We start from the raw sequence: 22,443 nt of genomic DNA on the forward strand, positions 1-22,443 counted from the left end.
GGAAGGGGAAAATGAGGAAATTGTGAGTAAATAAGATGACCCATATTGTCAAGACAGGGCATGTGTCTCCCTACCGGTTCTAGACTTTCTATCAAGCTCCACTAGTGGCTATTTGGAATGTCAAGTAGTATCAGAGTACTGGACAGGGATAGAGTAAGTGGCTCCTGTATCAATGAGGAAAGGAGAGAGCCAGACTGTCTGTCCCTGGTGCCCCCTCACTCCAACTAGAAAAAGAATTAAAGTTGGAGTATTGAGATGAGGGAGCCCTACCACCTGAGTTGTTCTGAGAGCAATCATTTCCAGTGCCCTTCCAGGTGACAATTGGTGCAGGATCTATAGGCTTACACCTCTAGTTGTTGTTATTCCTCATGGAACATTCCTGGGACTAGAGTCCCAGTTTCTTGCGCTTGAAGCAAATACCCTTCTCTTCTCCAGCGACCACTAGGACAGCTACTGACATCTGGACCTTGGTCCTAGCCTTCTCTTCTGCTACAATGTGGTCCCTTTTACTGAAAACCTTAATGGTGGTGACTGATTGATGTTGTATATACCTAAGACAGCAACACCAGCTGGGATGTCAGGCTCTAGGTCATTGAATTTCCTTATTGTCTATCAAGTGCCAGGCTGAAGCTTCATACAAGGATGTTAATGGAACATCATTTTGTCCAGGAAAATCAAAAATATCCTTTGCTCATCAGCTCAAAGTTAGTACTTTGCTTTGCAGAGTTTTAAAAGTGAATATAATCAACTTACTGAGGGACTGTCATTTATTTTTTTCATTCTCAGAGCCTAGAATAGAATAGTTACTTAATAAATGGTTGTTGAATTGAATTGGAGGCTCACTTAAATGATACTGATAAGGAAATAAGCTAAAAACTTTTAGCTTGTCTTTCCCTTTCCAAACCCTGTATCTTGACCTTTTGTATACTTATTTGATATTCAAACCTTTGTCCTTTTGCAAATGATCCTGTGATTTGAGTTCTTAAGGAAGTAGAATCATGTAGAAGTAGAATATTTTTCAATATTAAAGCTTCTCTTTTCAGTAATGTAAAAAAAAACCCTTTTTCTTAGTCTGAATTTTAGGAATAAATTTGTGCTAAATATTACTTGTTATTGATTTTGAAAAAAACCTATTCTGTAATCTAGTGGAAAGATCACTGAGTTACTAAGACCATGGTTCTTGTTCTAGACCTGGCTATAATTACATGATATTAAATAAATCACTACCCATTTCTGAGCTCTTTGAAAAAATGATAGGTTTAGACATGATTTCTGATGTCTTAGTTAATGCAAAGGAAATTCATAGCCTCTCTTTTTTTTTGTTATTTTAAACTATTCCTGTGCCCTCTTGATTCAGATATAATACATTCTATTTATGAAATAATTATGTGATTTTCTTCATCAATAAAATAATAGGTTGGATCAGTTGACCTCTGAAGTTCTCTCCAGATCAATGATCTTAACTACTAACCTCTTTTATTAAGTTCTGTATCCCAGTACCACTGTGAAGATAGTGGTGATTATTATTCTTTTATAGCAGGACAAATCAAAGTGCTACAACTTTGAAAGATGTTAAAGTATCTTGATTTTTCCATTACCTGTTTGTCATTACTGCATTCTTATAATTTTATTAGCAATTTAATAAATATTCCAAGTAATCAGTCTAACTAAATATTTTCTTTTTTCTTTAGAGTTTGAGTGAACTGGAAGCATTATGTAATAGCCTCTTTGTAGGGACTGATCTTTCACAACGTATACAAGCTGAGAAAGTGCTACTAGAACTAATTGACAGTCCAGATTGTCTCAATAAGTGCCAGTTTTTATTAGAACAAGGAACAGTAAGTATATCTAGTTTATGTGATTGAATTAATTTTTAAATTAATGGTAATGGATTTAGAGTACAGATGATACAGCAATGAAAGATAATCTATACATTCCTTAATTTGTAACTATAGAAATTATCTTGGTAATCTGGGGGAAAAGCCTGAATTTAGAAGCTTAGGATCATAAGATCGTAGATTTAGTGCTAGAAGGGTTATGATGCCTACCTTTTATTAGAAAGGTTGAATGACAAGCAGAATTTTTTTTCTAGAAGAGGAATTCTATTAACTTCTTTAAAGTATTAAAGAATAATTAAGAAAATAAAGCAAAAATATTAATAAATAAAACTCAGAGTTCTGAGTGTCAACCATATTCCATGATTAATTTTTTCAAATGATGATAATCAATAGATCTGTTGGGACCCAATACCCAGAAATGCTGTTCCAGAGTACAAATAACATTTCCTACCTTACCTCATCCCAATCTTTCATAGCTGCAGTGGTGTGACTATTATATTAACCCAATATTATTGAAGACCATATAAAGAATGGGAAGATGCACTTAGAGATTTCAATATACTTTCAGTTGGTCAGCAAAGTAAGAATATTATCCTTAGTCCATGCAGATAAACTTGACTAGATGTATATCTAAGAATAATCACCTTAGCAACTTTGAGTAGCATGAACTAAAATGGTGAGAGATATGAAGAAGAAAGACCAAATGGAAGTCTGATGCAGTCATCTAGAGAAAAGGTGATAGAGGTGTTAAGAAGTGGTAGCATAAGAGTAGAGAGAAGTAATAGCTGTGAAGGTAGAATAGAAAGATTTGTCAATAGACAGGATCTTTAGGGTGAGGGAAAATATGGAATTGTGCATAATCCCAAAGTTTAGTTTCAAACTGTGAAGGTATTGTTTTCTACAGAAAAAAGAAATTATGGAAGAAGGCTGGTTTGTGAAGAAAAGATAGTGGTTTTGAAAAAAAAGAATTTAGAGGTCTTTGGGACATCTGGTCTTAAATGTCCAATAGGCAATTGGTGATATAGGATTGAAGCTCAGGAGGCAGAGATAGATAGGTTTGGGAATATTCAGCAAAGAGATTATAATGTGATGCTTGAGAGATAAAAAGGTAACCAAGAAATAGCATATAGAAAGAGGAAAGTATGTAGTTTGGGGAACATTCACATTTCAAAGGTGTGATATAGATGAGTCAGCAAAGAAGATGAAACCAGAATGGTCATTATAAGTAGGAGAAAAGCCAGGAAAGAATTATGACATGAAAATTCAGAGAGGAGAGAACATCCTGGAGGAAAGAATGATTAACAGTGTCAAATGCAGCAGGTAGGTCACCATAAAAGGTGAAGACTAGAAAAATGTAGGGCTGAACTAGATAAAGGAGTCAATGTGGATTTATTCATTTTATTTCTAAAAGTTTTAAAATTTTACCAGAAACTGACTAAAATCAGCATCTTCTTGAAGTTCATGAAAGTTAGGTCTGTAAGGCAAAGCTAGCTAGCTAGCTAGCTAGCTAGCTAGCTAGCTAGCTAGATAGATAGATAGATAGATTGATTGATTTTATGTTAAAGATTTGTTGAGTTTTATCTAAATTGTAAATCATTTGAAACTGTACTAAAAGTCAGAATAGTTTTAAAATGGAAAATTATGAAGAGATCCATAAAATAGAAGCATATTTTTGGTTTAATAGGAAATGATTTAATACTTGATATTTATATACATTTAAAATGTTCAAAACAAACCAGCCCAAAATTAAGCATTGTATAGATGATCTGTCACTACTGTATCATCTGTACTTTTAATCCATTACCATTAATTTAAAAATTACCTGACATTGATCTCTTTCTCTCTATAGAAATAGAATTCTATAATCCCAGAGACCTCTAAATTCCTTTTTTTTCAAAATTACTATCTTTTCTTCCCAAACTAGCCCTCTTGCATACTTTCCTTTTTCTGTAGAAAGCAATACCCTTTAGTTTGAAACTAAACTTTGGGACTGTCCACAATTCCATATCTTCGCTCACCCTAAAGTGATTATAAACTTAACCTAGTGTATTCTACTTAAGAGATATATTGGCCTACTTGTTGTTCCCAATATATAAAATATTCCATCCCTCTTTGTTATGACTATTTCCCATTCCTGTAAAAGAAGTGTTCTCTCCTCACCTTCTGAAATTCTTAACATTTTTCAAATTTCAAGAACCACCTCCTATAAGTGACCTTTCCTGATCTAGCCTGTTTGTTAGTCTCTTCATCTCCTTCCCATTACTTTCTTTTGCTTTATTATATTTTGTGTTTGTGTATTTATGTATATATTAAGCCTTCTCATTTGTTCCTCACAACAAACCTGATTAGGAAGCAGATTCAGAGCGATTGTGACTTCAAATCATAAATTTAAAATGCCAAAGAAGGTACTTAATGTACTCTTAGTCAGTGATTATAAACTGATTGAGTTTAGACTCAGGCTAATTTTTGAATCATGAGACTTAGGTTATTCTTTTTTTTTAATCCAGCTTTATAACCTTGGAAGAGTTGCTGCCTCTCTCTTTGCCTGTGTCCTCATATTTTCTAGCTCTGCTATTCTTTGATTTAAAAGTTCATTTTTGTGATTCCTTGTAGTTATTAGAGGTGGTCTATCTTGCAACATTTATTTCTCAGAAATATGATTATCATAGCTTGCCTTTTAACATTGTTAAATTTTTTTCAAAAAAGGAAAAGGGAAGAAAATGACATTTCAGAGCATTAGAGTTTGGAACATAAATAATTTGATCTGTTCTTTATTATTTCAATTGCTATAGTAAAAGTTAATTAAAAATCCAAAAAAAAAATCCCTTTCTTCCCCACAGACTTCCTATTCTCAGCTGCTTGCAGCAACATGCCTTTCAAAACTTGTCAGCAGAGTGACTCCTCTACCTATTGAACAAAGGATAGATATCCGTAAGTACTTTATTGTACTTTTTACAAAATAGCATTTTAAAAGACAATTTTCCATTAAATGTTTTGCTGAAGTCAGAAGTGTGTTATGTGTTATTAAGACTGTTGTAAAATCTTTTGGTTCTTGACTTTTAAAGTGGAGTCCAGGATGGATTTTCTTCCTTGATGGAGGTGAACAGTGGTATGAATAATCCTAAAATGATTGAAAATTTATTTTCTTTGACTTTGGAATAGAATAGATATAATGTATTGCACAGAAGATTCACATTCGTAAAATATTTTGCTTTTTTAAATATTTTATTTGTTTTCAATTATATACAATAGTTTCTACCTATCATTTTTTGTAAGGTTTTGAATTTTACAATTTTCCCCCACCCTCCTTTCTCTCCCCTCACCTCCTTTTCTCTCCCCATCCCCCCACATAAGGCAGTCTGATAATCTTTACATTGTTTCCATGCTATAACATTGATTGAAATTGAACGTGTTGAGAGAGAAATCATATCCTTAAGGAGAAAATAAACTATTAGAGATAGCAAAGTTATGTAGTACATAAGACACTTTTTTTTAAAAAAAGAAATTTTAGGTAATAGTCTTTTGTCTTTTTTTTAAATAAACTCCACAGACCATATCCTCTGTCACAGGTACTCTAAAATTGTCCCTGATTATTGCATTGATGGAATGAACAAATCCATTAGAATTTATCATCACTCCCATGTTGCTGTTAGAGTGTACAGTATTCCTCTGGTTCTGTTCATCTTGCTCACTATCAGTTCATGCAAATTTTTCCAGGCTTCTGTGAAATCCCATCCCTCTTGGTTTCTAATAGAACAATAGTGTTCCATAACATACATATACCACAATTTGTTCAACCATTTCCCAATTGATGGACATTCACTCGATTTTCAATTCTTTGCCACCACAAACAGGGCTGTACAAGTGATGTTTTCATGATCTCTTCAGGGTATAGACCCAGTAGTAGTATTTTTTTTTAGATTTTTTTTTTTGCAAGGCAATGGGGTTAAGTGGCTTGCCTAAGGCCACACGGCTAGGCAATTACTAAGTGTCTGAGACGGGATTTGAACCCAGGCACTCCTGAGTCCAGGGCCGGTGCTTTATCCACTATGCCACCTAGCCACCCCATGACCCAGTAGTAGTATTGCTGGATCAAAAGGTATGCACATTTTTATTGCCCTTTGGGTATAATTCCAAATTGCTCTCCAGAAAGGTTGGATGAGTTCACAGCTCCACCATCAATGTATTAGTGTCCCAGATTTCCCACATCCCTTCCAATATTTTGCTTTTTTAAAAAAAGTAATATCCACTTCCCATAGGCACCTCAAATTTCCTACATTTAAAATAAAATTCCTCATCTTTTTCCCAAAACTCTGGTTTTCCTAATGTCACCATTCATACAGTTGCCACCTCAGAGTTATCATCAACTCTTTATTCCCCATAGCTAGTCTTGTTGATTCTTTTTCCCTAAATTATCTGATATTGATCACTTTCTCTCTATTCATATAGCCACCACACTAAATCACTGTCTCTCTTCTGTACTTGTATAGTAGTTTTCTAATTGATCTTCCTGTCTCCAGGCCCTCCAATTTTCCGTCCTCTGCAGAGCTGCCAAATTGATATTTCTAAATCACAAGTATCACCATCCCTCTCTGACTTCAGAAGTTGTAGTAGCTCTTTGTTGTGTCTAGGAGAAAATATATCATCCTATTTGGCATTTAAATCTGACCTCCTCTTTTCAAGCCTTATCACTTCCCTTAATGTATTCTTCTTTACAGGTATATTGGCCTACTTGCTGTTCCCAATATATAAACTATTCTATCCCTCTTTGTTATGACTATTTCTCTTTCCTGTCAAAGAAGTGTCTCTGAGGAGAAGGTGAGGACCTTCTGAAATTCTTAACTTTTTTCAAATTTCAAGAACCACCTTCTATAAGTGACCTTTCCTGATCTAGCCTATTTGTTAGTGTCTCCATCGTATTTGCTTTATTTATATTTTGTGTTTGTATATTTATGTACACATCTGTGTTGTTCTCCACTAATAAAGTATGGACTGGACTGTTTTCATTTTTGTCTTTGTATTTCTTGTATCTGGCACATTCTAACCTATATAGAATATTTATTAGTAGAAATTAATTAATCTCTTTTATTTTTAGTTTTTAATAATATATTAATAATTTGTTTTGATCCTGTAAAAACTTACTAACAAATATTCAAGAAAACTTCATCTACAAAATATACTCTTCAATGATACTTCAGCAAAACTGTGCAGTAGCAGAATTATATAACTCATAGTATATGCCACTTTCCACTTTTGTCATTTACTAAGCCTTAACAGCCCGAATGTGTACCTTAACTTTGAAAATATGCTAACAACATTGTCTAGTATATTTGACTTGAATTTGCTGTCTCTTAGCTTTGATTTCGTTTACTTTTTGCTTTCTTTCATTCTGAATCCTGTCACACAAGTAGTTTACACTTTAATTTGTGTTCCCTTATCATTAGATACTTTTTATTTCCAGATCTTTGTTACTACAAATAATGTTGAACCGATGTTTTGCATATTAAAGTCTTTCCTAGGAATATTGTCACATCAGTCTCTATGTTAAAGGGTGAGAACATTTTAATAATTTTTCTTGCCTGCTTCCAAATTGTTTTCCAAAACAGTAGAGCCAGTGTCCCTTTCATCCCTATCAGCAGTAGATTAGCCTCCTTGTCATCCCACATTTCTTCAAACAATGAATCATCTCTCTGTCTTTGCTTGTTTGATATGGATAAGGTGATATGATACATCATTGTTGTTCCATATGTATTTTACATAAATGAGTATTGAAATTAATTTAACTTTCTTTGTAATAACATAAAGCCAAGTGATAGAAAATAACAAGGTGAAAAATTATCAATGAAAAATCCATGAATTAGGTAGTACACATTGTGGGTTAGAGTTGCTTGGAATTTGAAAGCATTCTGTTAAGTGATAATATTTTTTTCATATAATTAAAATAAAAAGTAAAGGGTACACCTACACCCACCCATGCTTACATTTTCATCCAGCTTTTACAAAGCATAGTTTTTTGGGGGAAGAACCTAAAAATCCACTAGTTCTCTTCTCATAATAATTGCCTCAATTATCTACTTGAATTTTCATGATTTTGTTGATGTGGTTACTCTTTCCACCTTTGCAAATTGTAAAGCCTCTCTGGCTTGGCAGGTCTTTGAGAGTGTTATTCTTCTTCTTTTTTATTTGTTTTTTGTTGTGTTGTGTTTTTTTTTTTTTTTTGGAAGCAGTATGGTTAAGTGACTTGTCCAAAGAGAGTATTATTCCAACCTAAAATTTCACTGAACTGGTAGTGAGTCTCACCAGCTTAACAACACAGATTTCAGACAGCAGACAGACAGTTTGATATGGAACCTGAAAAAATAATAAATCTTAATGAACTAATAAAATTCACATTGCTATACATCCTTCAAGGCTCAGCTTAAATCTTTCCTTTCCCGCAAATGCTTTGTTACCTTAGTCACTCCCAATTATTTCTCCTTTCTTTGAACTTATTTCTGCATCATTTGCTGCTTTATTTTATACTATTTTCTATTTCACATCTATTAGTCTTGTTTCCCTAAATAAATTGTAAACTCTTGGAGGGCTTGTCTCTTTTGTTTCTTTTACATTATTTAATTTAGTATTGGATGCTCAGTAGATTCTCAGTGATTATTTGTTGTTGTTTGAATTTGAGCTATTTACATACTTTGTTCTGATGTTTATTTTTGCATACGCAGTTTGTGTGTATGTGTGTGTGTGTGTGTGTGTGTTTGTGTTTATGTGGAGAGAGGGAAGAGAGAAAGTAAAAGAATTGTAACAATATCAACATAACTTTAAAAATAGATTCTAAATTAAAATAATACAGTGCTTTATAGTTACAAAGTGTTTAACATGTATTTCTTTCATTATTAATCTGAGGAACAGTGTGATGTAACAAAAAAGGCTCTAGTTTTAAAGTCAATTCAGTTAGATAAATATTTATTAATTGCTTCCTATGTGCATGGTACTGGAGATACAAAGATTAAAAACTATAATCTCCTCTCTTTAATGAACTTACATTCTAATGGGAGGGATATGGCATATACACAGATTAATATTAACCATAGTAGGAAATTATGAGGGTAAAGGAACAATTCAAACAAAAGTATTATAGGAAAATTTGAGGAGGAAATTTAGCTGAAAGATCAAGGAAGGAGTGGCTAGGTGGCGCAGTGGATAGAGCACCAGCCCTGGAGTCAGGAGTACCTGAGTTCAAATCCGGCCTCAGATACTTAATGATTACCTTGCTGTGTGGCCTTGGGCAAGCCACTTAATCCCATTGCCTAGCAAAAACTTAAAAAAAAAAATCACAGAAGCCTTAGTGCAGAAGGTGATACCTGAGTGAGCCTTATATGAATCAGTCACTCAGCATGGATTTATTAACTATCTACTCTCTCTCAGGCTCTGGTGATATGAATCCAAAAAAAAAAGATACAAATGATGAAAAAAGGAAAGGAAAAGAGTGATAAAGAAAGATATATTCCAGAGATGGTGAGGGCTTCTATAAATACACAGAAGTAGGGAATAACATTCCTTGAAAAAACAACTTTAATTCAGTTTGGCTGGACTGTCAAGTCAAAGAAGGGGAGTAATTTAGAAAGAAACCTGACAGTGAAGTCACTACCAAATTGTGAAGAACCTTTAATGTCAGATTAAGATGATGACATTTTGACCATCAGTTACAGTCATATATGTTTAGAAGGCTGTTCAACAGCTCTTTAAAATGTTGACTGAGAGATAGGAGAAACAAGAGATCAGTTTGGAGGTCAGTAATTTAGTCAGGTGGTGAGGGCCTGAACTAGCCTGGGGATCATATTAGGGAAAACAGGATAGAGGGACAAGAGATGAGGTAGAGACTAAATATATAGAATTTGGCAACTGATAGGAAAGGGAGAAAGAGTTATATATGCTTATGTCAAATAGGATTAACTTAAATATTACTCTTACCTTCTGTCTATTATTTCCAAATATTTGAGCACTTGCCTAAGATTCATTTTGAATTATTCCTTTTTGTTTTATATTCTTTTGGTCTATTTATAGGACTTTGGAAAAAACAGTTTTCACTTGCCCTCTCTTCATCAGTCAGCAGATATTTACTATCAATCTCCTATGATATGTCTGCACTAGTCATATCTTGTTAGAACAGATTGATTCTAAAACACTAGACACATTTTTCATCATTAGCGAGGAGTTGTTGGCTACGATATACCTTTCATTATAAAAGGATTTTTCTTTTTTTTTTAATTGGGGCGGCTAGGTGGCACAGTGGATAGAGCACTGGCCCTGGAGTCAGGAGTACCTGAGTTCAAATCCAGCCTCAGACACTTAATAATTACCTAGCTGTGTGGCCTTGGGCAAGCCACTTAACCCCATAGCCTTGCAAAATCTAAAAAAAAAAAAAATCTTATTTTTTTTAAATTAAAGAGTTCATTTATTTATTTTTATTTATTTTGAGTTTTACAATTTTTCCCCCAATCTTACTTCCTTTCCCCCACAGAAGGCAATTTCCCAGTCTTTACATTGTTTCCATGGTATATCCAAATTGAGTGTGATGAGAGAGAAATCATATCCTTAAGGAAGAAACATAAAGTATAAGAGATAGCAAGATCAGACAGTCAGGTTTTTTTTTTCCCCCTAAATTTAAGGTAATAGTCCTTGGTCTTTGTTCAAACTCCACAGTTCTTTATCTGGATACAGATGGTATTCTCCATTACAGACAATCCCAAATTGTCCTTGATTGTTGCACTGATGGAATGAGCAAGTCCATCAAGGTTGATCATCACCCCCCATGTTGCTGTTAGGGTGTACGGTGTTTTTCTGGTTGTGCTCATGTCACTCAGCATCAGTTCATGCAAATCCCTCCAGGCTTCCCTGAATTCCCATCCCTCCTGGTTTCTAATAGAACAATAGCGTTCCATGACATACATATACCACAGTTTGCTAAGCCATTCCCCAATTGATGGACATTCACTCGATTTTCAATTCTTTGCCACCACAAACAGGGCTGCTGTGAATAATTTTGTACAAGTGATGTTTTTCATCATCTCTTCAGGGTATAGACCCAGCAGTGGTATTGCTGGATCAAAGGGTATGCACATTTTTGTTGCCCTTTGGGCATGGTTCCAAATTTCTCTCCAGAAAAGTTGGATAAGTTCACAGCTCCACCAACAACGTAATAGTGTCCCAGATTTCCCACAACCCTTCCAACAGTGATCATTATCCTTTCTGGTCATATTGGCCAGTCTGAGAGGTGTGAGGTGGTACCTCAGAGAAGCTTTAATTTGCATTTCTCTAATAAGTAATGATTTAGAGCAATTTTTCATGTGACTATGGATTGCTTTGATCTCCTCATCTGTAAATTGCCTTTGCATATCCTTTGACCATTTGTCAATTGGAGAATGGCTTTTTTAAAAGGATTTTCCTTCAGAGTTTTTACTGTCTATAGTTTTAAAGGGAAGACCTAGGGTGAATGAGTAAAAATTATTAATAGAATTTAACCAAACATAACTTAGTTAGCAATTAGAATTGTCTGAAGTTAAAATATGCTATTGTATTTATTTTGCATATAATTTATAACCATATCATAAAACTCTAAACTTTGTCTTCCCTGGTAGATTATAAGCTTCTTGAAGTCAAGGACTTCTTTAATGTTGTGTCAGGTTCCTTTCACTAGACACAGAAGTTCTGTGGGTCTTTTATTTGACCAGAGTGGGGCCCAAGGAAGTAGTTAGTAGTAGTAGGTATATAGTCTTCTGATTATCAAAGCTTTTTTTCCTGACTTTGAGGAATTTTCCTTTATATTTCATGTATGTTTATTGACCTTAAAGGGGTGGCCTGGTGTGATGGATATGGAATCCTCCTCAGAGAAAGAATAGCATAGATTTAAGCCCATTTTTGGTAGTCAATCAATAAATGTTTATTAAGCATCTCCTATAAACATAGGTGTAGGCTTTATTCTTATGAACAAATAATATAGGTTACATGATCCAGAGCAAGTAATTTCTCAGAGTTTTAAGAAACTCTCCAAGACTATAAAAGATGATAGAGTAGGTGCCAGGTTGCATCAGTATATACAAATTTCCCTAGAGCAAAGATGTCAAATTCAAATAGAAATGGGGACTCCTAAATCTTACATAAGGATTCTTATAGGCACAGAGGTGACTTAGTGAACCATAAATTAACATTAACTTTTTTATATTTTTAATTTTTTTAAATATTTCCCAGTTTCATTTTAATGTGAGTTGGGCTGCAGTTGGGTGTGTTGTGACCCACATGCAGACTTTTGACTGTATATTTAATATCTTTGTCCTAGAGCACTGATATCTCTGGTTGTCCAGTCCAAAAAACAATTGTATTTATGAATATTTCCTTATTTTTCCCTAATATGTCTTGTTTAATATTTCTACTTAAATTAGAGAAATATAAACTTGTGAACCAAGCATTATATTATTGCTGTTTTGTTCTTTATCATTATCATTATCATTTGGGTCTTACTGATCTCCAACAAAATATTTGATTATTCTCTGAAAATTAAAATGAGACATATATATTTGACTTTGCTGATAGAGATAAAACAGAAAATCCTACCCAAGATAAATTTAGTTCAACAAATAATATTCATTTGGCAGTATTCTCTTCCCTTTCTTGATCCCTTCATAAACCAATTCAGCTCAGTACTCTTGAATCCCTACTCCCTTTATTATTTCACTCATTGTGCCCTGTTAAACCTCATTTTGGCTCATTCCCATCATTCACTGCCTTTGTTCCTACATACATACTGCTGAACTGTGTTTGAGAAAAATCACTCGAGTTTTCTGACTGGATCCACAAATTTATGTTACATAAACTCAACTAGACCTTCACTGTAGTTAGAAGAAACTTCTCCCACTTATCAGTCTCATTTGTCAGATCCTCACCTAGATCATGCCCTTTATATATGTTAGGCAGGGATGTCCAACCTTTTCAACCTTTTAGCTTTTCTGGGCTGCACAAACCTGCCTTATAGCTCAAAAAAAATCTAGCAACTTACTATCCTACTTTCAATAGCTATTTTTTTTTTTTTTGGTTTTTGCTAGGCAATGGGGTTAAGTGGCTTTCCCAATGCCACACAGCTAGGTAATTATTAAGTGTCTGAGACTGGATTTGAACCCAGGTACTCCTGACTTCAGGGCCGGTACTTTATCCACTGCGCCACCTAGCCAACCTTCAATAGTTCTTTCAAGCATTTTCTTCCGTCCTCAAATCTCCAATGGCATTTCCTACTCTTACCCTCTCAGTTGAGGGCATTGTTTCATATATTACAAAAAAAAAATTGAGGCCATTTTCTATGAGCTCCTTCTTCACCTCCCTTTCTCGTCCTATTTTGATAAGATGCCTTCTGCCACCATCTCTTCCTTCAGCCTAGTTTCACATGAAGAAGTGATCTTACCAAGATTCACTCCTCCGCTTGCATTGATAATCTTATTTCACCCATTTCCAGTAGATTGCCTCCTTTCTCATTTCTACTCTATCACTTATCTTTATTCTGTATCTGCTGACTTTTTCTTTACTGCCTAGAAATTTGCCCATTTCTTCCCCATCCTCAAAAAGACTACCCTCAATTGATCCTTCTATCCTAGCTAACTATTGCCTATTTCTCTTCTGCCCTTTGTGGCTAAATTTGAAAGGACCATCTATAAATAAGTGCTTCTGTATTCTCTCCTCTCACTCTTCTTGTAGTCTGACTTCTATCATCATTCCACTGACACTGTCTTCGCTGAAGTTACAGTGATCTCTTATTTGCTAAATCCATTGTTTTTCCTGCCTTCATTCCTGTTGATCTCTTTGTAGACTTTGACACAGTTGACATTGTCCTCCCTAGGTTTTTTGAGACAGAAATGTCTCCTAGTTCTCCCACCTATCATTCTCATTTGTTAATTCCTCACCTAGATCATGCCCTCTATATATAAGTTAGTCAGGGATGTCCAACCTTTTCAACCTTTTAGCTTTTCTGGGCTGCACAAACCTGCCTTATAGCTCAAAAAAAAAAAATCTGTCAAAGGCTACATGCAGAATTTAGTGTCCATTCATGAATATAGTACAACCCACATCACCAAGGAGCACTGTAACAAATGCTTCTCATGGGGTATGAATGGATCCTAAGAAATATCTGGGGGGGGCAGCTAGGTGGCGTAGTGGATAAAGCACCGGCTTTGGAGTCAGGAGTACCTGGGTTCAAATCCGAGCTCAGACACTTAATAATTACCTAGCTGTGTGGCCTTGGGCAAGCCACTTAACCCCATTGCCTTGCAAAAAAAAAAAAGAAATATCTGGGTTTAGGAGGGATGGGAATTCAGGGAAGCCTGGAGGGATTTGCGTGAACTGATGCTGAATGAGATGAGCAGAACCAGAAAAACACTGTATACCCTAATAGCAAGATGGGGGCGATGATCAACTTTGATGGACTCACTCATTCTATCAGTGCAACAGTCAGGAACAGTTTGGGGCTCTCTGCAATGAAGAATACCATCTGTATTCAGAGACACAACTGTGGAGTTTGAACAAAGACCGAGGACTATTACCTTAAATTTAGGAAAAAAACTGATATCTTATTGTCTGATCTTACTATCTCTTATACTTTATGTTTCTTCCTTAAGGATATGATTTCTCTCTTATCACACTCAATTTGGATCAATGTATACCCTTCAAACATTGTAAAGACTGACAAATTGCCTTCTGTGGGGGGGGGGAAGTAAGATTGGGGGAAAATTGTAAAATTCAAAATAAATAAAATCTTTAATTTAAAAAAAAGAAATATCTGGGTTAGAGGTTCTTTCCTGGGTCCTGCTCTCTTCCTCTCTAGTTTTTCATTTGATAATCTTATTAGTTCCCATGCTGATGAAGTCTTGTCTATTTTATCCTAATATCTCTGCTGACTTCCATTTTCACATGTCCAACTAACTAAATATCTGGAACTAGATGTCCAGTAGACATATTAAACCCAATAAGTTCAAAACAGAACTCAACATCTTTCTCCCTAAATCTTTCCCCTCTCCTAACTTTTCAGTTATATTGGAGAACAATAGCATCCTCTGTATCCTCAGGTTTCTAACCAAAGTGTCATAATCAGCTCGTCACTTTTTCACTCCTATTTCCAGTCTGTTGTCAACACTCTTTGATTTCATCCTTGCAGTATTTCTCCAATATTCCCCCTTCCCTCCTCTGACACTGCTACCACTCTGCTGCAGGTCCTCATCATTCCTAGACTATTACATTATCCTGCTGGTGGGTCATTCTGCCTTAAATCTCCCCTTACTCAAATCCAGCCTCCCCCATTCAGCCACCAAAGTGATTTTTCTAAAGCTTAGGTCCGACCATGTTACCTTCCTACTTCAAAAACTCCAATGTCTCCCTACTTCTCCAGGATCAAATACAAAATCCTCAATATTTTTTATAAAAAAAAAAGCTATTCCCTTACCCCTACCCCTCTAACTGTTGCCAGGGTTGGTGTTGCCAATTTAAGATTGAGAGGCCTTAAATAGTGAAAGAATTCACACAAAACTCTGGGATTTTACACCTGCTCAGGATTTATTATGCAAGCCTATAAAGTTACAGATTAAAATCTTTTCTCCTCCTGGAGAAGCAGCAAGCACCTTGTAAGCTGCTCAGAATTACAAAAGACTAGATGAGGTTTGTTTGAAAGACAGAGACAGACAGAGAGACAGAGACAGCCAGGGAGAACTGACTAGGCTGAAACTCTGGGGAGTCTACATGCATCTCAGTGGAAGTTTAGGCCAGGTTTTTATAGTCTTAACCATTCTCTAGGGATAGAAAGATCAGGAGACTGTGAGCAAAGGAAAATCTCTCCCCCTCTAAGTGACTGAAACCAGGTTAAAAGGCTGGAAGTTGGGGGATAGGAAGGAGGAGATATTATGAATTTACATTTACATCACAGGAGCAGATAACATTTTTACAAAATTTAGTAGTATAAAGGATTGCAAAATCTGTTATAAATTTCATTATGTCCATAACTCCCTTTATCATATTCTCATAATTCCCTGCATTATGACTTTCTAGTCTTATGCCTTCCTCTCTGCCACACACTCTTTTATCTAGTGACATTGTTCTCCTTTGCTATTCTACAAACAAGACATTTCCATCACTGCTTGATGCCAGGCATTTTCTCTGATGCCCTCCGTGCCTGGAATACTCTCTCTCCTTATCTCTGCTAACTGGCTTCCCTGTTTTTTTCCAAGGTCTAACCTGAATCTAATTTTCTACAGGAAGCTTTTCCCAACCCCTTTTAATACTGGTACCTCCCTTCATTTACTTATTCTCTATTTTTTCTGTATGTTGCTTGTTTGTACCTATTTATTTATGTGTTGTTTTCCAATTAGATTGAGAAGTTCTTGAGCATAGGAACTGCCTCTTGCCTCTCTTTGTATCCCTAGCACTTAGTTATTAAGTTTTTAAAACTTGTATTTCTGGTCAAAATTGTTGGGGGGGGTTTTCCCCAGCCTGTAATTAAGTCTGAAATGTTATCTCTCCTCTGTTAGTTGTCTTGACAATCACAGAAAGACAGAATGTTTAGAAATTAAGAAACTTGTCTTAGTTATCTCTATAGGAGTCCCATAGGTTCCTATTAGTTATTCATTAAATCAGTTAAATCTTTGTCTGAAGACAGATGTGACACTTCTATGAAAAGCTAATGTATAAGGTGAAATTTTTGTGGTCTCATGTGCAACCTGATTGGTTGACCACCAAAAGATTTCTGAGTCCTCCTCTGTCATGTATAGATACAGCCTTCTCCCTTCTCTCAGATGATCATCTCTAATGATGACTATCACCTATAGGTTTCTTGGTAAATCTTAAGGAATAAACTTCATGTCTAACTTATTACTATATTACAATTATTTTAGTCCAAAATTATTACATTTTTACAGCACATAATAGGTGCTTAAAAATGTTAATTTATTGACTCTTGATCTTATTCCCTCCTGATTCTCCAGCTGATCCTCCCTATAATCTTCACTCTTTCATGGTTTCATTCTCTTCCTGTCTACTAACATTTTATTTGGTATTTACCAGTATGCCTGTATCTCCTCATCCTTAACAAATTTTCATTTGATCCTACCATTCCAAATAGTTAATTAGCCTGTGTCTTTCCTCCCCTTCTTGGCTAAACCCCTTAAGAAAGCTATCTTCACTCACTGCTTCCACTTCATCTTCTTTCACTATCTTCTGAACCCTCTGCTATATGACTTCAAACCTCACAAATCATTTGAAACTGCTCTGTCCAAAGTTACTGTTGAGAGAGAATTCCAGGAATGTGGAATTGCTATTGAAACTTTTCAGTCAGGAGACTCCAACATTTGTCATTTCCTTTTTTGTCCAATCTCATAGGTTATGAAATGGTGATATAGAGAATTGTGAATGTGGGAGATTTGTGGTTGGAAATGAATTTTGTATGCCACTTTTATACCATTTAAATTTGTTAAAGTGTAGAATGCTGTCTGCCCTGAGATATAAATTGACTCCTATTGTTCCATTGTGTCTGTGTTTTTTTTAGGTTTTTGCAAGGCAATAGGGTTAAGTGGCTTTGCCCAAGGTCACACAGCTAGGTAATTAGTAAGTATCTGAGGCCACATTTGAACTCAGATCCTTCTGACTCCAGGGCTGGTGCTCTATTTGCTGTGCCACCTAGCTGCCCCTATTCCATTGTTAAATCTAAAATTTGTACCCTTTCTTCGCATTCCCAACTCCCAGCTTCCATCCTTCTACCTGACTTCCAGCATGTAAAGGGGGAGAGATTTCCTCTTTGCCCCCAGTACCCAGGCAATGGGCAGAGTATTTTACTCACTAGTAATTTTAAACCTCTGAACTAACTAAAGTAATTTTGGTATATAAAATCAAAATCTAAATAGTAAATAAAGTAGATTTTCCTTAAAATTTAGGAAAATTACCTTGCTTTTCATTATGTCTAACCATTGAAATAAAAGATGGTTAGAAATGCAAAGCCTGAGAAAAAATATAGCAACTTTTCATAGGAAAAACTTGTGATTAGATATTCAGTTTTGGTAGCAGCATGATTGTTGCAATATATGATGCTGTAAAAACTCTAATAATGATAAAAGATATTTTCTTTACAGGAAATTACATTCTGAACTACATAGCATCCCAACCCAAACTGGCTCCCTTTGTCATTCAGGCTCTTGTTCAAGTCATTGCTAAAATTACCAAGCTAGGATGGTTTGAGGTTCAGAAAGATCAGTTTGTTTTCAGAGATATTATTGCTGATGTGAAAAAGTTCTTACAGGTAAGAACTAATTTTTTGTACATGTTTGAGAAATAAATGGTGTTTCTTTTTATTCAGAATGTTCTCAACTGAGGCAACATAGCACTATATACTGTTGATACATATTGGGTTAATAATGATTGTTTTTGTGCAATATTTTTATTTTCTGTAGATAATAAGTGTAGGTTTCTAACTTCATAAACAAGAGAAGTGCATATTAAGAACTAACAGTTTTTAATGTTTCAAATAACTCTTTTATTTATTGAAAAAAGTAAATTTAAAATGTAGATGATAATATCTAATGAAGATATGTGTTCTTAGGATAACTAATGATAAAGTCATAAGATCATAGATTTAGAGCTGAAAGGGATCCCAGAGGTCAGTTAGTCTGATACCTTTGCTTTACATATGAGGAAACTGAGGCCCAGAGAAGTTAAATGACTTCCTAAAGCTTATATGGTAGTATCAGAGATGCAAGTTGAATATAGCACCCCAGATTCCATGGTCAATGTTCTTTCTCTACTGTATTGATACTTTTAAAAAGGAAAAAAAAATTGAAAAGTTTTTTTTAAGTAGGCCAAACTGCTTCTCATTTTTATATATCCTTAAGCCCAATTGTTGATTATCTGATAAACTTTAATAATAAATGTGTACTATAAAGAATTTTTTGAGTTGTGGGGGTGGGGAGGGCCAAGGGCTGGGAGAGCTGGCCAGCCCCACCCCAGCCCCAAGGGGAATATTTAACCTTAGTGAGGTCAGGAGGACAGCTGCTGGAGTGCTCCAGCTAGCTGGAGTCCAGCTGGCAGAGAGCTACTGCCCTGATGGTCCAAGGACTGCCATTGCCCTGCATGACCCAACATCTGAACCCTTGAACACCCCATTCTCTCCCACGCCAAGTTCCCCCTTGGACTGACAGCCAGCAGGACAGACGGGCCCCTGGCATACAGGAGGACCACACCACCCCCCTCCCGGAGTACAGAAACCCGCACAGCCCCTTGCACAGCCCAGCTTGCCATAGACTGGCTCATGACTGTTACCCTTGGTTGCATCAGCCTCCTGAGCCTCCTGCTCCCCAATGCACTGTCCTGGCGGCACTAAGGAACTCCAAGGAACAATTGGCTACTGTTACTGATCATCCAATTGTTCTAACTGTCCCTAGTTACTTTTACTAAACATCCATTACTATTTAATTCCTTTTCTTTATTACCTTAACAAAATAAATCTTTTTTGTCCCTAAATATTTATGAGCCAAGAGTCAATCTTTAAAGTGAATTCATTCATATCTTAAAATGCTAGATTAGACCACCATATTAAAGTGTTGCATTCTCTCTGACATCACTTCGCTTTTTTTTTAAAGTCTAGACAATTTTTTATTTTTTAGATTTTTGCAAGGCTGTGGGGTTAAGTGGCTTGCCCAAGGCCACACAGCTAAGTAATTAGTAAGTGTCTGAGGTCAGATTTGAACTCAGGTACTCCTGACTCCAGGGCGAGTGCTCTATCCGCTGCACCACCTAGCCGCCCCAATTCTAGACAATATTACAAGAAATTATTAAGGAAAATGCCCAGAAGTTGTAGAATAAGAAAGTAAAATAGAAATAGAAAAACAATTCATTGAACACCACCTGAAAGAGATCCCAAGATGAAACCATAACCAAGTTTTGAAGTTCCCAGGTTAAGGAAAAAATAGTACAAACAACAAGAGAAAAAAAAAAAACCCGAAATACTATGAAGCTGCATGCAGGAAGGATAACACAAGATCTAGCAACTTCTACATTAAAACACCTTGAAACATTAAAAGGATTGGAATATTGTATTTTGAAGAACAAAGGAGCTGATTTTGCAACCAAGAATAATTTACCCCAGCAAAACTGAGTTTAATCCTGAATGAAAAAAGGATTTTTAATTAATTAAAAAATTTTCAGGTATTTATAACCAAAAGACCTGAACTCAGTGGAAAATCTGACATCCAGGAGAATCATAAGGTAAGCATTAAGACAAATTATAAGGGATTCAATAAGATCAAACAGTTTACTTATGTAGGAAAATGTTATCTGAACTCTTAATGTCACGTAGTTTGAGATGGAATGCTTGGAGTTGAGTAGGATGGGATGATTCTAAAAAATAAAATGGAGGTAAAATGTAGTAATTATCTCATACATATGAGGCCTGAATAGAACTGTTACAGTTGAACCAGATGGGAATAGAGAGCTGCTGGTGCTAGAACCTTATTCTATTCAGAACTGGGTTAAAAAGAACCAATGTATAGATCTAGAAAGGTATAAAACTTTTCTAAATTTGTAAAGAAGTTGTGGGTAAGTGGATATGATAAGGGAGGAATCAGAAGTAGGAAGGTGGGGAGAAAGGTTATCAGAGGGATTCTTAGAGGGGGGGGTAAATTAAGGAATAAGAAACTTACTTATAGGATATAGGAGGGGTTCTTTAAAAGGGTGTGGATTAGGGAGGTAGTAGTTAGAAACAGGGGGTTGCTAGGTGGCCAAGTGGACAGAGCACCCACCCTGGAGTTAGGAGTACCTGAGTTCATATCTGGCCTCAGGCCACTTAATAATTACCTACCTGTGTGGCCTTGGGCAAGCCACTTAGCCCCATTGCCTTGCAAAAAAACTAAAAAAAGTCAGTCTTGTGAGAAAGGATAAGGGAAAAGAGTAAGGATAATAGTGAGGAAAAATTGAATGAAGGGAAATGCAAAACTAGTAATTATAAGATTGAATGTGAATGGAGTGAGCTCACCCCTAAAACAGAAGTAGATTGCAGAATATATTAAAACTCAGAATTCAGCAGTATGGTGTTTATAAAAAACACTAAAAATGAGAAATCCACAGAATTTTTAAAAAGGGCTGGAGTAGAATTTATTATGCTTCAGCTGAGATAAAAAGGCAGAATAGCAATCATGATCTCAAAGTTAAAACAAAATAGATTTGATTAAAAGAGATAAATGGAAGCCAAATTATGATAAAAGGTAACAGAAAATGAAACAATATCAATACTAAACCTATATGTACCTAATGCTATAGCATCTAAATTTTTAAAGGAAAAGTTAAATGAATTAGTGGAAATAGATAGCAGTACTATTATAGCAGGTTGTAGCCAAAGCAATAAGCAGAGGAAAATACTTATTATAGTAATAAAATAGAGAAAGAGCAGACCTATGAATTGAGTAAGCAATTTTTAAAAAATAGAAAAATAACAAATTGAATTTCCCAATTAAACACCAAATTGAAAATCTTAAAAAATAGAGGTAAGATTAATAAAATTAAGAGTTAAGAAAGCCATTGAATTAATGAATAAAACTAGGATGTAGTTTTATGAAAAAAAAAGATAAGCCTTTAGATAATGTTTTTTTAAAAAAGAGAAAACCAAATTCCTAGTATTAAAAATTAAAAGATAAATGTGCCATTAATGAGGATGAAATCAAAGTTATTATAAGGAGTTATTTTGCTCAGTTATATACCAATAAATTTAAAAATTTAAGTAAAAAGGAAGAATAGATATAAAAGTTTAAGTTAATAGATTAACAGAAGAGGAAATAGAATATCTAAATAAGCTTATTTTAAAAAAAAGAAATTGAAACATCATTAATGAGCTTCCTAAGGAAAAAAAAGTATAAGGATAAGATGGATTAACAAATGAATTTTGCCAAACCCATTTAAAGATAACTAATTTTAATATTAAATTATTTAGAATAATAAGCTAAGAAGAATTCCTACTAATTTCTTTTATGAAACAAATATGATACTGTTACCCAACCAGAGAGAGCAAAAAACAGAAAAAGAAAAATATAGACCAACTTTATTAATGAATATGGATGCAAAAATCCCAAGTAAAATACTAATTAGAAGATTGCAAAAATATATTACAAAGATTATGCATTGTATAATGCACAATACCAGAAATTCAGAGACAGAAGTTTGACATAAAGAAAACTATAACTTTTTCTGAAGGTCAGGATCACTTCAGATTAGACATGAGTCAGAAACCCAATCCCTGGAGCTTTGACTATGATTGGCAGGCTAGTGTCCATGGAAGCTATTGTGGGCAATCACATCCAGGGTCAGACTCTAATATTGTCTATGTCAAGGGAACCTGCAAAAATAATGGAAGAGAAGGGGTACAAGGAGGTATTGGTGTCCACTGGAGATCAGACCATGGTCTAAACATAAGTGGTAGGTATTCTGGACGACAGACAAACTAAAGTGCATCATTAGAAGCAGCAATCAAAGTGGTTGAGCAAGCAAAGGTCCAAAATAAGGACAACATCATAGCGTGCACAGACAGCCAACTTGTCACCAAGGGTAT

General features: G+C 35.2%; 1 protein-coding gene across 1 annotated transcript in view; it reads left to right on the top strand.

Moving 5' to 3' along the window:
• LOC141506033 (ran-binding protein 17-like) overlaps nt 1–22,443 on the top strand; it is a 100,875-nt gene that overhangs the window by 18,312 nt on the left and 60,120 nt on the right. The window contains exons 2-5 of the mRNA XM_074212429.1: nt 1,692–1,838; nt 4,679–4,769; nt 17,984–18,150; nt 20,052–20,111. Of these exons, the coding sequence (XP_074068530.1) occupies nt 1,692–1,838; nt 4,679–4,769; nt 17,984–18,150; nt 20,052–20,111 (465 nt within the window). The remainder of the gene's footprint in view (nt 1–1,691; nt 1,839–4,678; nt 4,770–17,983; nt 18,151–20,051; nt 20,112–22,443) is intronic.

This window comes from Macrotis lagotis, chromosome 1 (assembly GCF_037893015.1).
Source record: "Macrotis lagotis isolate mMagLag1 chromosome 1, bilby.v1.9.chrom.fasta, whole genome shotgun sequence".
Taxonomy (NCBI): domain Eukaryota; kingdom Metazoa; phylum Chordata; class Mammalia; order Peramelemorphia; family Peramelidae; genus Macrotis; species Macrotis lagotis.